This window comes from Ctenopharyngodon idella, chromosome 6, assembly GCF_019924925.1.
Source record: "Ctenopharyngodon idella isolate HZGC_01 chromosome 6, HZGC01, whole genome shotgun sequence".
In the NCBI taxonomy this organism is placed as follows: Eukaryota; Metazoa; Chordata; class Actinopteri; order Cypriniformes; family Xenocyprididae; genus Ctenopharyngodon; species Ctenopharyngodon idella.
Window position 1 is genome coordinate 33,663,179 of NC_067225.1, and position 22,706 is coordinate 33,685,884.

At 37.1% G+C, this 22,706-nt stretch overlaps 1 protein-coding gene across 1 annotated transcript in view; it reads left to right on the forward strand.

Annotated features, from left to right (window-relative positions):
* Positions 1-265: 265 nt before the first annotated feature.
* The window catches only part of ppp1r16b (protein phosphatase 1, regulatory subunit 16B), a 50,999-nt gene continuing 28,558 nt past the window's right edge, over positions 266-22,706 (forward strand). Inside the window, exons 1-2 of the mRNA XM_051896190.1 lie at positions 266-426; positions 19,874-20,244. Of these exons, the coding sequence (XP_051752150.1) occupies positions 19,986-20,244 (259 nt within the window). The 5' untranslated portion in view covers positions 266-426; positions 19,874-19,985. The remainder of the gene's footprint in view (positions 427-19,873; positions 20,245-22,706) is intronic.

A 22,706-nucleotide genomic window follows, 5' to 3' on the forward strand; every position in this document is an offset into this window, starting at 1 on the left:
CATTAATCCTAGAAAACACAGTCAGCAAAAGCCCTTTGGTGTTTTTGAAAAATAAATCCAGCATTACATTCAAGCTGTTTTGCCTTCAGAGAGCCTCATAAACCAGTGAGAGGGCATGAATAAAAAAAAGGAATATTATTTATTAATAAACACTGCAGTATTCCATAAAAAATAAGAGTGGTCAATTTTGATTTCACGGTGACTTTAAAAACAACAACAACAACAACAGCAGAAGACAGATATGTGAAGAAGATGAAAGTAATTTCCTGTAGGATGTGAGTGAATTGAGCCGCTGTTTTTGGCCCCGCCCGGAAGGAGTGACTTCAGACTGAAGCTCGAGCTCTTCAGCGTCCTTCACTTCACGCGCCACACATCAGCGCACTTTCCCGCGATATACATTTGGAATATAACGGCTTTCGGCGCGCGGTAAGTAAGCACGTACACGTCACCATGGATTCTGCCGCTAGAACTTATTTCCCCGGGAATCACTGCAGGAACTGTTGGAAAGAAAACAACACGGGTTTGTCGCCTCATCGGCGGCTGTCGGAGTCAGACACGGGAGGGAGGAAGGGAGGTCGTTCCAGCCGCCTCCTCTCGCTCCTCAGCAACTTTGTCAGCGCTTGTGTCCGTTAAACGGCTCGTTTTGCTCGTGTACTTTCTACTGCGGCATTTACGCACGATGCGGCTTCAGCAGTGTTTCTGTCCGACTGTGTTTGGTTTGAGTTGTTGGTCAAGTTGGCTCACAGTCAGGGTGATGTTGTCTGTCTGTATGCGCATCGATCGGTGATAAATCAATAAATCGATATTCGTATTGATCTGCGCGCGCTTGGAAAGGGGGTCCGTTATTTCTGTCCTCTATACATTCTGACGCGACGCGCGTCGCTGTTTTCTATCGTAACGTCGAACTGTATTACAATTATAGTTTTGTGAAAAGAATATTGTTAATAACGTTTAATAGTGTATGGGTTGTTCGCTTCTACCTCAGTAAAGTTACCGTTATTTAAATATGTTTGACAACTATCATTCAAAACTCGACATCGTGTGTTTAGTTTCCATTTAAAACATCTGTGGAATGTAAACAAAGTTAAAAAGTAGAGTCTCTGTGGTAATATAATGGTATGTTTTAATATAAATGCTTGATCTTAATGACATTTAAGATGGTACTTCAAAGAATACCATGGTACTACCAGGGTAAATGACCCAAAACTGTGTTTTTTCCACCTTTTTCTTAGTGAAAGAGACTCTTTATGTCCTTCACCTCAGTTAAAATCATTCATGATTCATTATTTCTCAGAGAAAATAATCCGTCGAGAGATTCTGATCCCTCTTGACATCCAAACAAATCAGAATCACACACTGAAAAGATTTACTTTAAATCAATTTTCATCAGAAAATTGCTAGTAAATTTCACGAATAATAACACATTGACTTAAACATTAAAACTTGAAGTAGAAAGACTGAAATAATAACATTTTGTTTAAAAAATTGCAGTGCAGAACAGAATCTGTTTATCGTTTACATCAGCTGCAGTTTCCTTTTCCTCTTAATAAACTTGTACACATAACGGCTTTGAGTTATTAATGGGTTACTTTGCTTTTTTTTTAACTTGTTTAACATTGAATGCCTGTAGAGACAGATAACCTCACTCAAGAATGTTCCTCTTTTGAAAGCATGATTAGATTGAGATGTCTGGTCACGATTGTACACCCTGTTGAAGACGCTGTCCTTTAAACAGCAAGGCTTCAGTGGCATTTGAGCTTCTCTTTTGATCAGGTGCATTTGTGAGAGTTTTTGTGACCTTTAAATGCTTCATGAAGTGTTCAGGTACATGTGTGTGTGATTGAAGCAGATCCACACCCCTCAGCTGCTGGAGGAAGAGTTTCGTTCTGCGTGTCTGATCCTCTTGACAGTGTTCTGTCATGGCGCGTCTACCTGCGGCGCTGTCTTGAATGCATGCATACACACTGTCAGCTGTCAGACACATTTTATCTTCCCTGCTGCAGACGTCGCCCCATTTTAAAGTCGGCACGAAATGTAAATTAATCTTTTTTCTAAATGCTTTGAGCTTATTGGGAATGATTTATCCATGACTATTTTTCATTTTTGACCTTGCAATTTCTTCCTGTGAAATGACAGACTACTCTCTGGCGACGTATGTTGGACTCCAGCCCGCTTAAACCCCACCACTTTCTTACAATCGACGGCAAGCTCACCACCTCCATTTTTGAGTGCCACGCCCACATCTCAACAGCCAATCAACAACTGATGCATAGAACCAAGTCTCCGCCCTACTTTGTTTTTTGTTTCACAATACTTAAGAAAAGGTCTAGCGCTAGTTCGCAAGTCATACGACTTAAAAACAAATGTTGGTCCGATTTTCACATTCAATTTGCCTACACATACCAATACATAAACTGAACGAAAATGCAGATTCACTCTTAGACCAAGGCTGTATTGTCTTGAACATTGGGGGAGACCAATTTTTTTAATAAAGCATAAAGAAACAGAATAGTGAACGAAATTCTAGTTGGGGAAATAATCATTTAACTATTTATAAATAATATTCGTATTAATTTGTACTTTCATTTGTATGCCTAATTTGTCGAAAACGTAAACACTCAGGAATTACATGATTCACATAAATGCATATTTTCAATTCAAGGCGGCCATATTTGAGAAAAAAGTCGAGTAGTTTGCGTCTCTGGATGTTACTGTCAGCCTTTTAACATTTCTATTGCAAAACAGTTGACATGTATTAAATGTTTCACTATTTACATCTTACCTCTCTTTCAACGTTAAACTGACGCTTCGCGCTGGAATTCTCGCTCTGCTACTGTGAATGATAAACCCCGCCTACTTTAATTTGATTGGCCATCTCAATTGTTTTGACACTGACGAGTGCTGTCAGACTAAAAATGTAACTTTTAAATCTTTTTGTCATCCTAACAACAAACAGAGCGCCACGTAAATTCAATTATTTGGGGGAAAATTTAGCCATTTCTAATTATTGGGGGGACTTGTCCCCCTCTATGTCTATGGTGGTTATGGCCCTGTCTTAGACCGTATATGGCACTTTTAGAAAAGCAAAAATATCTCGACTACTCTGGGACACAAAGCGGTACGTAACTTTCAGTTTCTGACACCCACTCATGACAGACAAGAAAGGAAGTCAAACAGTATTTACATGTTTTCAAACAACTGTTCAGATTTTCGGCTGTCCGGATTCTTCCTCTGCGGTTCACTGTCGCTTAGTAAAATACTCGAGCGTAGTTTTATGTAACAGCAGCGGCTCTGGGCATGTGACTAAAAGTGTGAAACCTATTGTCTTGCCAGTTTTCTTCGCAGTGCGATAGAGAAGAGATTAGAACAGTTTCCGTTAAAAAATGCCAAATTGACGACCTGCGAATGTTCTTGTCAATCTGAACAGATGCATTAACATCTGTTCAGTTTTAAACTAGTATTCGTCTTGCACTCAAAAAAAAAAAAAAAAAAAAATATATATATATATTATTACTTAAGTAAATTGAACAAGCATCAAATGTTATTTTTGGCCTACTTAATTGAAACGTTCTTTCAAAATGAAAATATTGAGTTGAGCCAAAATGAAACCGTTTCAAGTCAGTTTAACACAATGCAATTAAAACCTAATACAATGGTGTTTTTTAAATAAACTGAACAGTATAGTAAAAATTTTTTTTTTTTGAGTGAACACGTCTTTAGTTAATTATTAGTGTGCTTGATATAAGTAGTTGCCATGTGAAAGTGTCCCATGCTGATCCCTCTGATGTTGTTGATTTGGGAGTGTACATTTTCATGCATGTGTGTTAGTGTTTTGATTTGGTGTTGATGTGCGAGTTTGTGCTGTTAAATAATTCCAGCAGCAGAAATGAGATTGTTACTCATGCAATATTAACAGCAGGATGGCTGGGTAAAACAGACGCCGTCTTTATGAATTAATATGTTCCACACGCCGTGATTGACATCAAAAGCTGTTTTCTAAACACAAACACCTGTGGCTGCATAATCTGCGTTTGCCTGGAGATGTTCAGTTTAACAGTGACCCGAGTTTACAGTGTGCTGCTTTAATCTGAGTACAGACCTGTTTACACCGCGGTTTACAGCTTATCATGGGCGGATCAGATTAAGACACTATGTGTGTGTCAGTGCATGTAGATGATGCAGAGCTGCAATTTCTACCTCTGATTTTTGCAATGTGACACAAATTTCAGTAATTATCAAGACAAGTCAGCTTTATTTCTATAGCTCTTCATGCAATACAGATTGTTTCAAAGCTATGAAGCACGACATGCAAGAAAAAAAACATTGTGCGCACAACATACTACTTTGTTCCCTCGATTTGCTGAATCGTGCGCACTATTTACTATTTCATTCCCTCGATCTGCTAAATCGTGCGCAATATTTACTATTTTGTTCCCTTGATTTGCTAAATCATGTGCACTATTTACTATTTCGTTCCCTCGATTTGCTAAATCATGCGCACAATTTACTATTTTGTTCCCTCGATTTTCTAAATCATGTGCACTATTTACTATTTCGTTCCCTCGATTTGCTAAATCATGCGCACAATTTACTATTTTGTTCCCTCGATTTTCTAAATCATGTGCACTATTTACTATTTCATTCCCTCGATTTGCTAAATCGTGCGCACTATTTACTAATTCGTTCCTTCAATTTGCTAAATTTTGTGCACTATTTACTATTCCGTTCCCTCGATTTGCTAAATCAAGCGCATGGTTTATAAATCAAGGGAACAAATTAGCAAATCGCACGATTTAGCCTACTATTTTTTTCTAAACAAAGCAGATAAACAGGTAAATAACAGAATCAATGATGCAATTCTCCAAATGAGAGAAATTCAAATTCTGCAGTAAAAAGACAGTGTCTCTGAAAAGACAATAGTGTCATTTCAGTTTAATGTTGATTCAGTTCAGTTCAATAACAGTGTCGATGTTGCAAAATTCGTCATTTATGAAACAAAGTTGAATCAGCCATGAAGCAGCTCAGCTATAAAGCAGTGTTGTCAAAGGCTTATGTTATTTTTATGTCAGTCTTGTATTGTGTAGTGAGACACACAACGGTTGATTAGTTGCATTGAACTATTAGTTTGCTTCACAAATCCCCTTTTTTTGCTGTGCCACGACACACTGTTAATTTTTTTCTTTTCCATGCAAACTTTGCCCAAATTATCACCAGGGCTTTTTTGATTTTATGTGTCAAAAGGCTTGTCAGAATGCTGTTAATTGTGATCTTTTGTTGAATATTGTACAGTCTGACATAGCTGATGGTTGATGCTGCGCAGTCGGCTGTGACTTTTACCCATGAGCGCCATCAGACGGTGTGTATGAATGTGCTTGTTTGTGTGTGTTTACATACGTTTCTGCCCCATGTGCCCCTATTAATGACGTCGTCAGCCAGTCGGATATAGCATTGCATCCTGTGCAGGACATGACCTCACAGGCTGGGCCAGTAACTGTGTGTGTGAGGAAGCTGCTGGTGCCGAAGAGACTTTGTAGAAGACCTTCCTTGCATTGTTGTTGGGTGAACATGAGCCAACACACACAACCACTCCAAAGATTACATGCATGTCCCAGTCTGCTGCTGTAGTTCTTGTGTTTCATATGAAATAATCAACATTACCAGTGATTTGATGTTTAGATTCTGATGCATTCTGATGGTTTTGACATATTTAGTTATAGTCTAGCCATAAACGTGTGTGTCAGCGTTACTCAGTATAAACAGTTCCTCATCATTTTTGCTGCACCATCATATCAGAGTAGAAACATCAGCTGTAATGGAGGATGTGTGTCGATAGAGTTATATAATTCTGATAAGGACGTCAGATTTGATGAGGTTGAAGGTTCATCATTTCATCCCATTGACTTAACGCTGGTGTTTCACGTACTCAGCAAGTTCAACAGGTTGCTTTATACTGTAAATCCTCAACAAATGTGGTAAACCAATGTGAATCTTACAGTTTACTTGCAATTTAATAGTTCACTATAAAAATGCTGGGTTAAAAACAACCCAAGTTGGGTTGAAAATGGACAAATCCAGCAATTGGGTTGTTTTAACCTAGCAATTGGGTTAAATGTTTGCCCAGCCTGCTGGGTAATTTTATTTAACTCAACTATTGTTTAAAATTACTATATTACTTGCTTAAAATGAACCCAAAGTATGTTGGAAACTAACATGTATTAATATGCTTAATAAATGAACATTTATTAATAAGTTTAATGAATAATAATTAAACAATAAACATTAAATTGCTTACTAATACATGTTCACCTTTTGATTATAATTGTTGCCTCTAGTAATTATGTCTTGTTTGTCATTTACAACCTATTTTGGGTTCATTTTAAGCCAGACATATAGTCATTTTTAAACAATAATTGAGTTAAATAAACTGCCCAGTAGGTTGGGCAAACATTTAACCCAACTGCTGGGTTAAAACAACCCAATCGCTGGGTTTGTCCATTTTCAACCCAACTTGTGTTTGATTAATCCTTCATATATTCGTTTACAAGTGTACATGGACTCTCTTTAACATTGGCCTGTGACATTATATGAGTTTTTCTTGGGTAGTCCGGTTGCATTGGGTTTGCTCTATGTTGACTTTCTTATTTGCATATTTACAGCTTGTTTTCTTGTGCATCTGTGGAAATGTCGTCATGGACCTTCTAAATACATGTTATATCTTATTGTTAACATTCAATCAGTTCATATGTTTAATTGCTTAAAAATGTTTTGACCTCTCTCACGTTCATCTGCATATATGTTTAAGTGTTGCTCACTCTCGGAGAGTTGACACTCCAAATGTTATTGCATTGTGTTCGTTGACAATAAAGCAACTAACTTACTTAAAATGACATCTTGGAATTAGCAACAGAGGTTTGGAATGAGATGCATAAGAAATTAGCGTTTTAAGTACAAAAACCAGACAAATGTCTTGAAATAAAACATCTGAACAATGTCTTGAGGCATGGTAACCTTAGTATAAACAGAATTATTAGAAAAATAATGCACATTCATTTCACATCATGAATGCGGTTGTATTATTTTTCTAATAATTCAACAGCCGTTGTCAGTTATTCCTTACCTAAACAACTAACCATAACATGGCATTTGGTTCTTGACCATTGAAAATGAGTAAAATTCAACAATTTGTACATGGAGTCACATTGGGGTCTCAATATCTATGGGACTGAACTATATAGGGCCTTAAAAATGAAGATTCCAAAAGGAAAGTTTATTAAGAATGAGAATCTAGAAGGATATTAAGATATCTTGAATACTTTTATAGTTACAGACATGCAAACTTTGGAAAAGGAACATTTATGGCACTCAGGTACGTTCAATGCAATTGAGCTGATAGAAAAACACAAGATATATTTCTAGTTTTAACATTATTTGTTCTTCAGATATTCCTCTTTAAAATAAAAGACGTATCAGCTCTACGCAAATTGACCCACATTTGGTTTTTGACCACTGAAAATGTGTACAATTGACCAATTTACTCATGGAGCCGCATTTAGATCTCCATATCTCTGGGATTGAACCATCGAGGGCCTTTAAAATGAAGATACCAAAAGAAAAGTTTGTTAAGAACCAGAATCTAAAAGAATATTAAGATATCTTTAATACTTCTCGAGTTACAGGCATGCAAACTTGAGGCAAAAAACCACAAGAAGTGCTTTTTCCCATTTTTGAACGGTCACCGTTGGCATATAATGAAACAAACATTGATAAAGTCAACAGATTTTACTAATAGATCTACCAATCTCTGTGTGAAAATAAAATAATAATGCTGCCATCTTTATAAAGTGATTTTTAAACCCCTCTAATTTGGCTCCAAATCTCAGGCGATCCCCTCTACAAAATAGTGGATTACTCAGTAAATATACATCTGTGACATTTAATATTTTGGCTTTCATCACTATATATGTTTGTCTTTCTACAGAAAAAATATTACCAAAATCAAAAATTTGAGTCGGGGACCTCTGGTTGAGTTGCCACGGAATGACCCAAGTGTAAGACGTTGCTTTGCACAGGGTTAAAAAGCACGTTAGACAGTGTGAAAGTCAGTCAGTGGTTTCTTTGAAATAACGGTGATGGTGTAAATCTCATGTGTGGCTTTTGTTTATGGAGTTTCATTATTAATCTATCTAGAGGCTAAAGCAGTTCTCACACAGGAACCTTCACATCTGCCCTTCTTCAGAGGCATGATCATATCCTCTGCGCTGGGATTGTTTATTTGCCCCACAGGTTAAGCTGAATGGGGTTTGGTGTCAGATATTTTGAGTGCTTCGTTCTCGCGGCCTTTACTTGTACCTTCCTGTACCAGGCAGGAGGAGTGTGTGTGTGTGTGAGTGTGTGTGTGTGTGTGTTTGACGGTAAGCAGCGCTCGCTGCCAGAGCGGTTTGCACAGCAGTAGATGTGCATGAGGTTCTGCATGCGTACGCATTATTCAAAGAGGAGATGCCGTCTGCATTCATATTTTCATTCATTTATGGCCTGAAGCCTTTGCTTTTTGTCCACTTTAATCTTGAATCCAGTTTGTTCTCCTGCTGCGGTGAGACGTTCGTCCAGTGTGAAATATTAATGAAAGCGCAATCATTACTCTAAAAACACGAGCTTTTAAAGCAGCCTAAAAAAAAGAAGAGCGTCCTCCACTTCAGGACCAGACGAGAGATCGACTGCTCTCGTCCACGTTCTTTAATTAGCTTTAAATCTACAGAGAATCGCCCAGCATGTCTTCAATTTAATTTGACATTTAGAAGAGCTGTGGAGGAGATAACAGAGTGGTTACGGCGAGGCAGAGGCTTGTGGGAGATTGTTATTATGAGGTTTGTGTGCGACGCACGTGCCTCAGTGACATAATCGTCATAGAGTTACGACTGATGGCCTCCGTGAGCTGGCAGGAAATGTGGATTGACCAGCAATAAGGAAATGTTGGAGCGTGACGGAGGCGCCTTTGGAAATGTCTTCATGGTCTCTGTGTGTAGAGCACTATTGTATTTTTTTTCCCAAATTACATTTTATTTTTTCCCAAATTCCATGTTTTCCATTTTAATTGATCTGGATTCTGTTGTAATGGTTTTAAAGTAAATGTTAATAATCAAAAAGGATGTCTAATCAACTGAATTCATAAAACTTGAACAGTTTAATAATTTATAAACCATAATATTTTTATTTTTTCAGAGATTCAGTGTTGGAATCACTTTCAGAACATTATTTTTTCTAGCTGATGAACGATAAAAACACTGGCAGCCAATCAAAATCCATCCTGCTCTAAAGAGCTCGAGCATTTAAAGCGACAGACGACAAAACCAAGAATAAACAGAACGATAATATGGTTATCATTATAGTTAATGTACTTGATGTGAACAGGCCCTAAAGGGTTAGTTCACCAAAAAATGAAAATTATCCCATGTTTTACTCACCCTCAGGCGAACACAATTGGAGTTATATTAAAAATATCCTGGTTTTTCCAAGCTTCATAATGGCTAGATTTTGAAGCCCAAAGAAAGTGCATCCATCCGTGATGAAAGTAATCCTTACAGCTCCAGGGGTTAATAAAGACCTTCTGGAACGAAGCGATGTGTTTTTGTAAGAAAAATATCCATATTTATAACTTTATAAACTATAATAACTGGCTTCCAGTAGACGGCCGTGTGTGAGTCTAGTTCTGGCGGAAGAGTGACCTCTGACCTGACGCATAAATATGGATATTTTTCTTAGAAAAACACATTGTTTTGCTTCAGAAAGTCTTTATTAACCCCCTGGAGCCGTATGGATATGGTGTACAGCTCTACTTTTTAATTTATTCATCCAAATTTTGCCAAATTCTGTGACATTGCATGTTATACAGTAAATTTCATTTTTATGACCTCTATTCTTTCTGTGTTTTTCGCTTTGCAGAAATTGTAGGGCCTAGTCGTGGCCATCACTCTTTGAACTGTGTGTTTTACACAATCATAATTCAGTATTCAGGATTATGTGATTCATTTGCACGTGTTTGTATTGAATGTTTTATTTCTTTACTGTTATTAGAGGTGTGGTTTATATCTCGAGGCCTGTGGATGGTCCGCTGTGTTCTGTCCCGTGTTTTGCGTGGCGTCAGAAAGTAGAAACAAGAGTCTGTCTGTGGATGGTTTGGCGTGGTCACATCTTTCAAAAATAAATGCACAATATTTTTCCTAAATGAGTGGCTTTAGTGATGTCAGCACACAGTGTGTGTGATGAACAGCTGCGGTCACAACGGCCTGAAATAGACAAAACAAACACACAAGCCTTTTCCGTTTTCCACTGAGCGCTGCTGGACTGAAGCGTGATTTGAAGGACTGTGAGTTTTATTTGGTTTAGTGCAGGACCCGTCATGGCTGTCGGTTTCCTCTCGGTTCTCTTTGGTTCATGGTCATGGTTTTAGTTTTTGGTTTGGTTTTTGCCACAGTCTGTTTTCTAGGGCCCTTTGAAATTCCTTTTTTTTATTTTCTCAAATTTAATTTTATTTTCCCCTCAAATTTTGTTTTCTAGATTCTGTTTTATAAAGTCAGAATTGTGAGATATAAAGTCAGAATTGTGTTATAAAGTCAGAATTGTGAGATATAAAGTCAGAATTGTGAGATATAAAGTCAGAATTGTGTTATAAAGTCAGAATTGCGAGATATAAAGTCAGAATTGTGAGTTATAAAGTCTGAATTGCGAGTTATAAAGTCAGAATTGTGTTATAAAGTCAGAATTGTGAGATATAAAGTCAGAATTGTGTTATAAAGTCAGAATTGCGAGATATAAAGTCAGAATTGTGAGATATAAAGTCAGAATTGTGTTATAAAGTCAGAATTGCGAGATATAAAGTCAGAATTGTGAGTTATAAAGTCTGAATTGCGAGTTATAAAGTCAGAATTGTGAGATATAAAGTCAGAATTGTGTTATAAAGTCAGAATTGTGAGATAAAGTCAGAATTGTTAGTTATAAAGTCAGAATTGCGAGATATAAAGTCAGAATTGTGAGTTATAAAGTCAGAATTGTGTTATAAAGTCAGAATTGTGAGATATAAAGTCAGAATTGTGTTATAAAGTCAGAATTGTGAGTTATAAAGTCAGAATTGCGAGATATAAAGTCAGAATTGTGAGTTATAAAGTCTGAATTGCGAGTTATAAAGTCAGAATTGTGTTATAAAGTCCGAATTGTGAGATATAAAGTCAGAATTGTGTTATAAAGTCAGAATTGTGAGTTATAAAGTCAGAATTGTGAGATAAAGTCAGAATTGTGAGATAAAGTCAGAATTGTTAGTTATAAAGTCTGAATTGCGAGTTATAAAGTCAGAATTGTGTTATAAAGTCCGAATTGTGAGATATAAAGTCAGAATTGTGTTATAAAGTCCGAATTGTGAGTTATAAAGTCAGAATTGTGAGATAAAGTCAGAATTGTGTTATAAAGTCAGAATTGTGAGATATAAAGTCAGAATTGTGTTATAAAGTCAGAATTGTGAGTTATAAAGTCAGAATTGTGAGATAAAGTCAGAATTGTGTTATAAAGTCCGAATTGTGAGATATAAAGTCAGAATTGTGTTATAAAGTCAGAATTGTGAGTTATAAAGTCAGAATTGTGAGATAAAGTCAGAATTGTTAGTTATAAAGTCAGAATTGCGAGATATAAAGTCAGAATTGTGAGTTATAAAGTCAGAATTGTGTTATAAAGTCAGAATTGTGAGATATAAAGTCAGAATTGTGTTATAAAGTCAGAATTGTGAGTTATAAAGTCAGAATTGCGAGATATAAAGTCAGAATTGTGAGTTATAAAGTCTGAATTGCGAGTTATAAAGTCAGAATTGTGTTATAAAGTCAGAATTGTGAGATAAAGTCAGAATTGTTAGTTATAAAGTCAGAATTGCGAGATATAAAGTCAGAATTGTGAGTTATAAAGTCAGAATTGTGAGTTATAAAGTCTGAATTGCGAGTTATAAAGTCAGAATTGTGTTATAAAGTCCGAATTTTTGTTATAAAGTCAGAATTGTGTGATATAAAGTCAGAATTGCGAGTTATAAAGTCAGAATTGCGAGATATAAAGTCCGAATTGCGTGATATAAAGTCAGAATTGCATTATAAAGTATACATTTTTTTCTCACAGTTGTGATTTATATCACGCAATTTTGAGAAAAAAGTCAGAATTGTGAGATAAAAAGTTGTAATTACCTTTTTTATTTTTATTTCATGGTGGAAACAAGCTTCTGTATTTTATTTGTTGATGTGCATGTCATGTGACCATCAGAGAACCGTGAAAAATCATTGAAATGTTAACTATTATTAAATTATTAAATATTACATTTTGTGAATCCCTGCTGTAATAAAAAAATTTTTTCTTTTTTTAAATGTATCATGAGTTAAATTAATGCATTATTTTTATATAAAAGAGTCTGCAATTTTATTTTACATACAGAATGTATTTTAATATTTTACAGACAGATATTTTATAGAATAAATATTTTACATAGTTTTACTAACAGCAACAGATCAACAACAAAGCAAACTATGAACAAAATCTGTGCAGCGTCATTAGCGTCTTCTGGTTTGTTCGTATCACGGTTTTGTGGTCACGCTTTCGTTTTGGGTTCAGTAAATACGTATTCAGTCACTATCTGGTTCGCGCTTATGAAATCTGAGGCAGATGTGATTGATAACTGATGTTTTAACTGCCAACATCAATCTAATTGTGCATATTTATTATTCATAGAGGCCCTTACTGCATTCTGACAGATATTAATCCATAATATTTTTACAGGACCTGCCTGCCAGTCATCATTACAGATGAAAGACTGGTTATCTCTGTTGACTTTCACCTGTCAGGGGTGATTGTGCAGGTAATCACTTCTAACATGATGAGATAAAGCCGTCACGCCCGTGCCATACATGCCGTTCTGCAAAAGCTTGTGCATTTCTTTTCACTTCCTGTGTGTCTTTCTATAGCTGGCCTGGTTTGGCTGATAACTGGGGAGACACTGACCCAGAAAGAGCCTGAACTAACACTGACAATCACTCTCTCTCTCTCATGTCCTTGAAGGTTGTTGTATTCAGGCTGGATTTCTTGTCCTAGTTGGTGTGGGCTGCGCTTGGGATTCAAGCAGAAACTGTCATTACATGTTAAGTCCTTTGATTCATCCATCTAACTCTAGACGGATCAGAGGAATCAGCAGAAACAGATGCAGATAAATATTTAATTATAGAAATGATCTCAGTGATTTCCTTCCTATAGCTCCTGCTATCCAATAAAGCTTTGTGCTTTGATACTTTAGATATGAAACAAAGTCTCAGCTTTCAAATTATGTCAATATTGTCAACATTATCACAAAATTATCCCTTTCAGAGTGTCTGGGTTTATTTTGTGATAGTGACGGGCTGATTGTACATTATCTCTCACACACACAGTTCTTTAGGGCCGCTCATGTTTACTCTGTGTGTGTTTTATTGCCGTGTCCGTGTGTTTTGGTCTGTATGAGGATCTCAGGGTCACATGTGTGCCATGAAGAGGTCAGGGGTCAAAACTAAGTTTAAATCCTGACTCATTTTCTTCAGCTGACACGCACAGCGGCCTCCTGCAGGAATCTGACCCGTGAGTCAGTGAGTCGCTGAGTAAATGATTCTGTTCATCTGGAGTCTGTGAATCTTTGAGTTCAGAGCCAATCCATTTGATTCACTGGGTATTCATTTGATTCAAAAGCTGATTCGATTCAGTAATGTATCTTAGACAAAAATAAGAAAAACAAAACTAAATTCTGGTATTCAAAATCACTTTCATACCTCAAAACCAGTTTATATTTCATTTCTTACCTGTTACGCTTTAATCACACACACTAATCACAATTTGATTAAGCGTGCAGCCCTACTAAATATTCCCTACTAAAATTAAAAAAAATTTTATTTCTAAATATGAAACCATGAGTGAGTCACTGAATCATAAACATATATATATATATATATATACACACACACACACACACATAAAATAAAAAAAATAAAAATGTAAAAATAAATAATTTTAAATTTGAAACCATGAGTGAGTCACTGAATCATATATATATATATATATATATATATATATATATACATACATAAAAAAAAAGTAAATTAAAATTTAAAAATAAATATTTTTAAATATGAAACCATGAGCGAATCACTGAATCATTCATTCAAAACGCAGTTTCATTCAGTAATAAACATTAAGCCCACTTATAGTACTTTTGGTCCATATATCCCAGAATCACAGCTTAATATTTGATTTTCAGGAGCGTTTTTACCTTTATAAAGGGAATTTATTCAAAAATACAGATTAATTCATGTATGTATTGTTTTTTTTTTTGTCAAATTCTCACATTTTAATCAATAAATTCAATCGGCATATTAAGACTACAGTGTTTTAAAAATAAAAATCTGAATATTGAAGTAGTAAATATAAAAATATATATATTTTTAATTATAAAACTAAAACCACCAGTAGATGGCGGCGGGTCCTTGTCTTAATGAGTGAGTCACTGAATCATTCATTCAAATGATTCATTCAAAATGGCTGATTCATTCAGGAATGAAGCAAATGACTGTCTTTATGAATAGTTACTGAATCATTTGAACAAAAGATTTGTTCAAAAATACAAATTCATTCAGTAATGAACATTTAAAACAAAACTCACGGTTCAGATCATATTGCGGTTTTTAAGTCACAGATCGGATCATAACTCTTCAAGTACTTCGATATACCACAGTAAATGATTAATAAAATACAAATATTATTAAAGACAGTCAATAATAAAATGAGAGCAAACTTCTTTCTCTTTTGCGTCATCTTGCACTTGAATGGTTTAAAATCGCTAAAACGTGCAAATTATAAACTTTTGAATTAATCTGCAAATCCGTTCCGAACCATAGAGCCTGATCCGTACGGATCAACTACGATCCGTCACACCCCTAATATCATCCGCCATCATAGTTTAACATAGTTTAGGATATTGTGTTGTCAGTTTCTGGTGTGTCTGTTTCTCATGCGGCATGCAAGTCTTTTCATTAGCGGCGAGTTACAGGAGTCTGTCTTATCTCTGTTCGCTTCTACAGTTTCCCTGAGGAGTTCTTGACTGACAGCGGCCCGACCCGACCGGGATGTAACATTTCTTTATTAACTTGTTCCAAGTGTGTGTGTGTGTGTATGTGTGTGCATCAGGTAATGTAATTACTTCCCTTCTTATTAGATCAGCGGCTGCTCCTGTGCGCGTCTCTAATGTTGTTAAGTGCTGAAAACAGCCGGCGTTCAGCCCGAGAGTATCTGCTGCCTCTAAACAAGATCACCGCTGTTGACACATCACACGTTCACACGAGCGTTAACCTGCGCCAAACCCGTTGACATTTATGAGTGTTTGTCCTCTGTGGAGCGAGTGCTGTATGATATCTGACTGATGCAGATTAGATATGAACCTCTCGTAAATATCCCATCATCCTGAGTGTTTGTTAGTGGACGACATCATGAATGAGATGCTTTACTAATCTGCTCTCAATCATCTGTGGTGATGAAATACACCGTTGGGGTTTGATTAGATCAGACATAACCTGTGTGATCCACTTTATTTTTTTCCAAATTGTTCCCAATTGGCGAGTGAGTGAGGAAGGATTGTGCTTGACAAAAATTAGCATATTGATGGTGATGATGTCATGTCGTTGATAGTTTTGGTCCACTTTCTCCAGAGAAAAAGAGTATGTGGATGAGCTCAGAGCTGCAGTGATGTCATGAGGTCACGGGGTCAGACGGGATAATGACTCAGATATTGGAGTTGATTCTTTGTTCTATATGTGCGAGCTGTTTTTGTCTTGGTTGAATGTTTTCGTATTGGCTGCTTGTGGCTGCGGTTTGTGTGACCCATCAGCAGAGGACACACATGTGTGTGTGTGTGTCTTTGATGCTGTTGTCTTCTCAGCACACCTGCACTCTCACTGATGAGACACACACACACGTCTCAGATAGGGGTGTGTGATATTGACAGAAAGTGATGTGATATATCTGTTATTTTGCCATTACACAATAATTAGGTGGTATGTTAGTGAGTGTGTTTTTGTGTGCATTGGCTGGTTTAGGCCTGTCATGTCAGCTGACTCCTAAAGCTTTTCATATTCTGTGCAGTGTTTATTTCACAGAAATGACATTATCTTTTACATTAAAGGATTAGTTCACTTCAGAATTAAAAATTCCTGATAATTTACTCACCTCCATATCATCCAAGATGTCTTTCTTTCTTCAGTCGAAAAGAAATGAAGGTTTTTGAGGAAAACATTCCAGGATTTTTCTCCATATAGTGGACTTCACTGGGGTTCAACGGGTTGAAGGTCCAAATATCAGTTTCAGTGCAGCTTCAAAGAGCTCTACATGATCCCAGACGAGGAATAAGAGTCTTATCTAGAGAAACCATCAGTCATTTTCTACAAAAACTAAAAAATTATATACTTTTTAACCACAAATGCTCGTCTTGCACTGCTCTGAGATGCACCACGCGTGACGTAGGGGGAAGTATCATGGTAGAGCGAAAAACTCCCATCTCATTTTCTCCTCCAACTTCAAAATTGTCCGACATCGTTGTTTTACCTTTTTTTGTAAAGGCCGTTTGTCTTAGTCTTTGCACGTTCGCTTTGTAAACACTGGATCGGTACTTCCACGTGACCTTTCCAACGTGATTACGTAATCGTGGTGCATCGCAGAGCACTGCAAGATGAGCATTTGTGGTTAAAAAGGATATTATTTTTCTTTTTTTTTAGAAAATGACCAATGGTTTCTCTAGATAAGACTCTTATTCCTCGTCTGGGATCATGTAGAGCTCTTTGAAGCTGCACTGAAACTGACATTTGGACCCGTTGAACCCCAGTGAAGTCCACTATATGGAGAAAAATCCTGGAATGTTTTCCTCAAAAACCTTAATTTCCTTTTGACTGAAGAAAGAAAGACATAAACATCTTGGATGACATGGGGGTGAGTAAATTATCAGGAAATTTTAATTCTGAAGTGAACTAATCCTTTACAGCGGCGATATTTGATTTTCAGGGGCAATAATTGCCTTTATAAGGGGAGTTTATTTCTAAATTATCATATTTTGTCAATGTCTTACATTTAATCAATTATCAATATATTCAATTCAATAAATATATATATGAATTTTTAAAATCTGAAACTAATAGGTTGGCGGCAAGTCCCAATCTTAATGAGCGAGTCATTGAATCATTCACTCAAATGCAAGGCTCCAGACTGTGACCAAATGGTCACGCTTTGTGACTTTTTTTCTTGCCGGTGCAGCTAAATTTTTTTTCTTGCCCTGGTGCGACCACCACGCTGCCCAGCTGATATAAGCTGGCATTTCTGTTGCATATGAAAAACCTCAAATGGTCAGCGCCGATAGCCTCGTGGGCAGCATGCCGACATATAACGCCGTTGCGCTTTGGGCGACCCGAGTTTGAGTCCTGGCTTGCTGACCTTTCCCAATCCCGTCCCCCTCTCTCGCCCACCTCACTTCCTGTCCACTCTATACTATCCTATCATAATAAAGGCAAAAATTGCCAAAAAAACAAACAAAAGTCAAATGGCAAATGAAATGAAAGTGGAACGAAACCACGCTTCTCCTTTGACCTGCACTTCGCGGATCACTTATCAGCTCGGAGTAATAATAGACAAAGTTAAAGGTTAAAGATTCTTCATGGAACCATCGATACCAATAGAGAACCTTTATATGTAAGAGTGCACTCTCAAGGTGTGATTTTGTTTGTTTTTTGCAAAGTTAGTGACCTACTCAATGTCACATCATTTTCACAACTATTACAATATTATCGTAGATCACACACACCACTAGTCTTACTTTTAGGATTTTTATTGTGGTCTGTCAAGTGTGTGATGGTAGGAAGTTTAACACTAATGCTTCTGTAAATTTCTGACATCACATACTGATTTACACATGAGTGACGTCTGTGATAGAGTTCAGAGGAAAGTGTGTGAAAGCTTGTGCTGTTCCTGGTAAATATTAGATGATACTGAATGAAACATGTCTGTAATCACAGAGCTGATTGTTCTCTCTCGTGTCCTGAATGTCACCTTTATGTGACCAATTCAAACATCTGTGTCGTTGTGTCAGTCGTGGGCTAGAAATGGAAAACACGCATCATTCACCTGCTCTGTTTTCTGTCGTTCTCCTCTGGAGGAGAAGCGTGTTCTGAGATGTCTCAGCGATAAGCACAGGAAATGGTGAGGCTTGTTTGCGTGTGCGTGTGTTGATGGCGTCCGGTGGTGACAGGATGTGACAGTTGTGTGTGTGTATGTGTGTGTGTGTCAGCTTTGCCCACTTCACAAGCGGAAAATTGCAGTGCAATAGAGATGAACCTGGCATCTTCATTGTTGATGTGTAAAGCCCACTTTCCTCAGAACGTCTCCGCCTGCGGCCCACTCTGCACTTACTGATAAATGACTGTGGTAAATCCCCAGACATATGGCAGAGAGATGCATTACCTTGCTGATGGGTTCATATAGAAGAATCTCAGCTTCCCCCATAAAACAAGCTCCACGTGTTGATGAGTTTCTGAGAGCATTGCAGGATGTTGTGGGAAGGTGTTTGTTGGTGTTTGTCATGTTTCAAGACAAGTCAAGTCTATATATATCTATATCTATGTATCTATTTATCATCTATCTATCTATCTATCTATATATATGTATATATATATATATATATATATATATATATATATATATATATATATATATATACTAACACAAACACACACACGTTTGGGGTCTGTAATATTTTCTTAAATTGTTTTTGAAAGTCTGTTCTGCTCACCAAGGCTGCATTTATTTGATCAAAAATACAGTAAAAATTGTGAAATATTTTTGCAATTTAAATCAGCTGTTTTCTATGTGAATATATAGTAAAGTGTAATTTATTCCTGTGATCAAACCTGAATTTTCAGCATCATTACTCCAGTCTTCAGTGTCACATGATCCTTTAGAAATCATTCTAATATGATGATTTGATGCTCAAGAAACATTTATTATTATTATCAATGTTGAAAACAGCTTCATATTTCTGTGGAAGCAGTGATATGTTTTATTTTTCAGATTCTTTGATGAACAGAAAGTTCAAAAGAACAGCATTTATTTGAAATAGAATCTTTTGTAACGTTATAAATGTATTTACTGTCACTTTTAAACAATTGAATGCATCCTTGCTGAATAAAATTATTGATTTCTTTCAAACAAATCTTATTTGTTTTATTCAGGTATTTTTGGGCCAGCAAAAATCTCCCATATGAATTTGGTGTTTTGTGATAAAATAATTGCTGATGAAATGAAATGATGTTGCAGCTCCTCTCTTCCCAGTAATGCTCTGTTTAGTTCCTGTCTCTATGAAGCCCCTCCTTCTGATTGGTCGGCTGGAGCAGTGTGTTGTGATTGGTCAAGTGCTTCGAGCGTGTTTGTGGAAATGTCCCGCCCCTTCCCATAACCGCGAGTTTCAGCACACTATTAACTCAACCAGGCCCCGCCCCTTTATTCTGCAAATGAATTATTTAAATGAGCAATATTGTGACGTATTCTTTCCCAGAAGACACTCAAGATTCAAATGGAGGCGTTTCAGGGAGTTCAGAAACAGTGACACTAATATAGAGAATAACACCTGCTGGAGGGACTTTGCAGAGCTTTTTCATGCTCGAACAGCAACATTACACACTAAAGAAAGAGAAAAAAAGCAGAATAGATGCTTTTTAAATCATGTGAATGATCTGAACGTTTCTTCGTTTCGCTTTTGCTGTGATCATATCGTAATGCTCAATCTGTCTTCCTCCAGGTTCAGGATGAAGGGTGGAGGTTTGGCAGGGAGGTGCAGTCCCTGCTAGATTCATCATCATCCTCCTCCTCATCATCATCATCCTGCTCCATCTTTCCACCTGCAGCCCAACATGGCCAATCACCTGGAGCTGCTGACGGAGCTGCAGCAGTTGGATAAGGTGCCCAGTCTGGAGCGTCTCCGAGCCGCTCAGAAACGCCGCACGCAGCAGCTCAAGCGATGGGCCGTCTACGAGAAAGAAATGCAGAACAAGAAGCGCAAGGCCGACAAACGCCGCGGCCACGGGAACCTGTTGGAAAACCGTAAAAGGGTTTCATTTGCGGCGAGCGTCGCTTTATTGGAGGCCTCTTCGAGGAACGATCCAAGTGAAGGTGAGGCTGGTTCATTTCACCACCGATTTATTCAAACATACATGAAGCACAGGTATAAATATAATAAATATGTAATATATTGCATATATTCATCAAAAGCTGTTTTATTGACGTCTTTCCGCGGTTGAAACACTGATTGATCGATTACATGAGACATGATTCATTTCAGTAAGTTGTTCTGAATCTTTCAACATTCCTTTCAACATTCCTTCTGATGTTCATTCATGTTTATTTGATGTTCATGATGTTCATCTGATGTTCATTCATGTTCATTGACACTATTCTTTAAGAGCTGCTGTGCAGCCAAACAATGTACCAGTTATCAATGTAAAGCTGCTTTGACACAATCTACATTGTAAAAAGCGCTATATAAATAAAGGTGACTTGACTTGACTTGACTTTATTTGGTGCTATAACCAGTAGTAAAGCGGAAGAGATGATCAGTTCACGAGCCAAATGCGAGTAGAAATCGCTGTTGGCGAGTGTATGAAACGGTGTCACTCACCAGGTGGCCGGTAACATTTTTATGAATTCAAACAATGCATGAACGTGAACAAATGTTAATGACGCTCGGGATGGTTGACAGGTCAGCGCTGATTCGTTACAAAAGTTTAAGCCTTGCCAATTTAAATATTCAAGCGCAAGGAGATGTGAAAGGGAACTCGATTCGTTACCCAGAAAGCTGCGACATAAAGACAGCGTGTGAGTACTAAACTGAGCTCTCTTTCACGTCTTCTTGCACTTGAGTGGACAAATTCACACAAAATTATGTCAAAAAATAGCGAGTCTCCTAGTAAACATAGTCGGTTATGTCTTAAGTTAATGTAAACAGAAAGTAAGCACATGTGTACAGTATCAGTATATTAGATCCGTGCGTTCGCTATTAAAGTGACAGTAGCCTAATATTCCTGCTGCTGTCTGTGATTTTAATGTTAATCAAACAACAGACTCACTGCAAAAAATCACTCGCTGCTCTTGACTGAATATCTTTTGTAACTTTAATAAGGATTAATTAATAAGGATGTTTCATTTATACAGTGAAGACTATGCAGTTATTTTACATTTGCATAATTAAATTTCTGTGTAGCGCTGAAACTCTATTGTAATTGTTAAAATTTCCAAGGATCAGCATTCTCCCCTAAAAATGATTGGGCAGACCAAACCATAAGTTGTAGAGACTTTGAGGGCTGGTATACTCACACCGTCTACAACATCACTAAGGCTCACCTCAATCGGCCTGACGAGGGCGCTACAGCGGTGAAAAGTACGAAATCGCCCATAACTCCTGAACCATTAGGCGTACGATCAAGTGTTTTATATCGATGGAATCCTTGGCAAAATTTTCGGTATTTTGGATTTTTTGAAAAACCTACTTTTGTGAACTAGTCCTAGGTTTTTGACCCAATCAGAACCAAACCAGTGCAGCGTGATTCTCTAAAGTCTGATTGTGAATAATTATTAAAAAAAGGTTAAATTTCGATTCACGGTCTCTAAGCGCTGCCAAAATGTTCGAAGTGGCGGAGGCTATAACTCGTGAATAGATTGAGATATTTTTACCAAACTCAGCACACCGATATATAAGAGCTTATTCTGTGGTTGCGTGAAAAAGGACACAGCGACTGGCCACTTGGTGGCGCTATAACAGCAAAAAAACATAAAAATGGCTATAACTACTTCACCGTTAGTCCGAATGACTTGAAAATTGGCGTGCAGTGTCTTCATCCGAGGAGCCATGATTGTCTATGAGGACATTGACGTATCTAAAAAAACATGTCTGCCATCGGCCAATGAATTTTGAGCAGCTGTCAGACAAGGTTAACGGAGGCCGATCGGAATGAAACTCGCTGGGTCTGTTTGACTCACGGCTCTAGAGACCTGTGAGAAAATAGAAAGAAATCGGCCACCGTGCGTTTGCGTTTTTTACATGCTTAAAGCATCGTGTATCACTCAATTGTTCACACACGCCCACGACATTCGTACCACATGGTAGAACTCCTCATTCTGAGCAACTTTGCCTCTAGGACCGCCGCTGTCCATCGAATCGTTCGTTATATATTGGAGATTATTTAAAAAAACAACTTTGGTGAACTAGTCCTAGGTTTTTGGCTCATCCTTGATAACTGTTAAAAAGCTTTATAAACCATAAAATTCCTATAGTAAATTGCTTGTATTTACTGTAAGTGGTCTTCCATCTATGATCGAGATGGTTACAGGCTTGCTAATTAAAACATAATAGCTTTTTACGCATGTGCTTAAAGGCCTTAAAGCGCTTGAACCCCGATAGTTGCTATATTTTCACTTGTATCTTTGTTATATTGTATTTTATTTGTGCTTTTGCTTGTAATTTGATTATTTGTTTTTATTTTATTACCAACTGTTTACTTGTCTTTAATAAAATTTTAAATTTATATTAGTTAGGCTAGTAGATTTAGCTGTGGTGTCGAAATTGGAATAGAAAATTG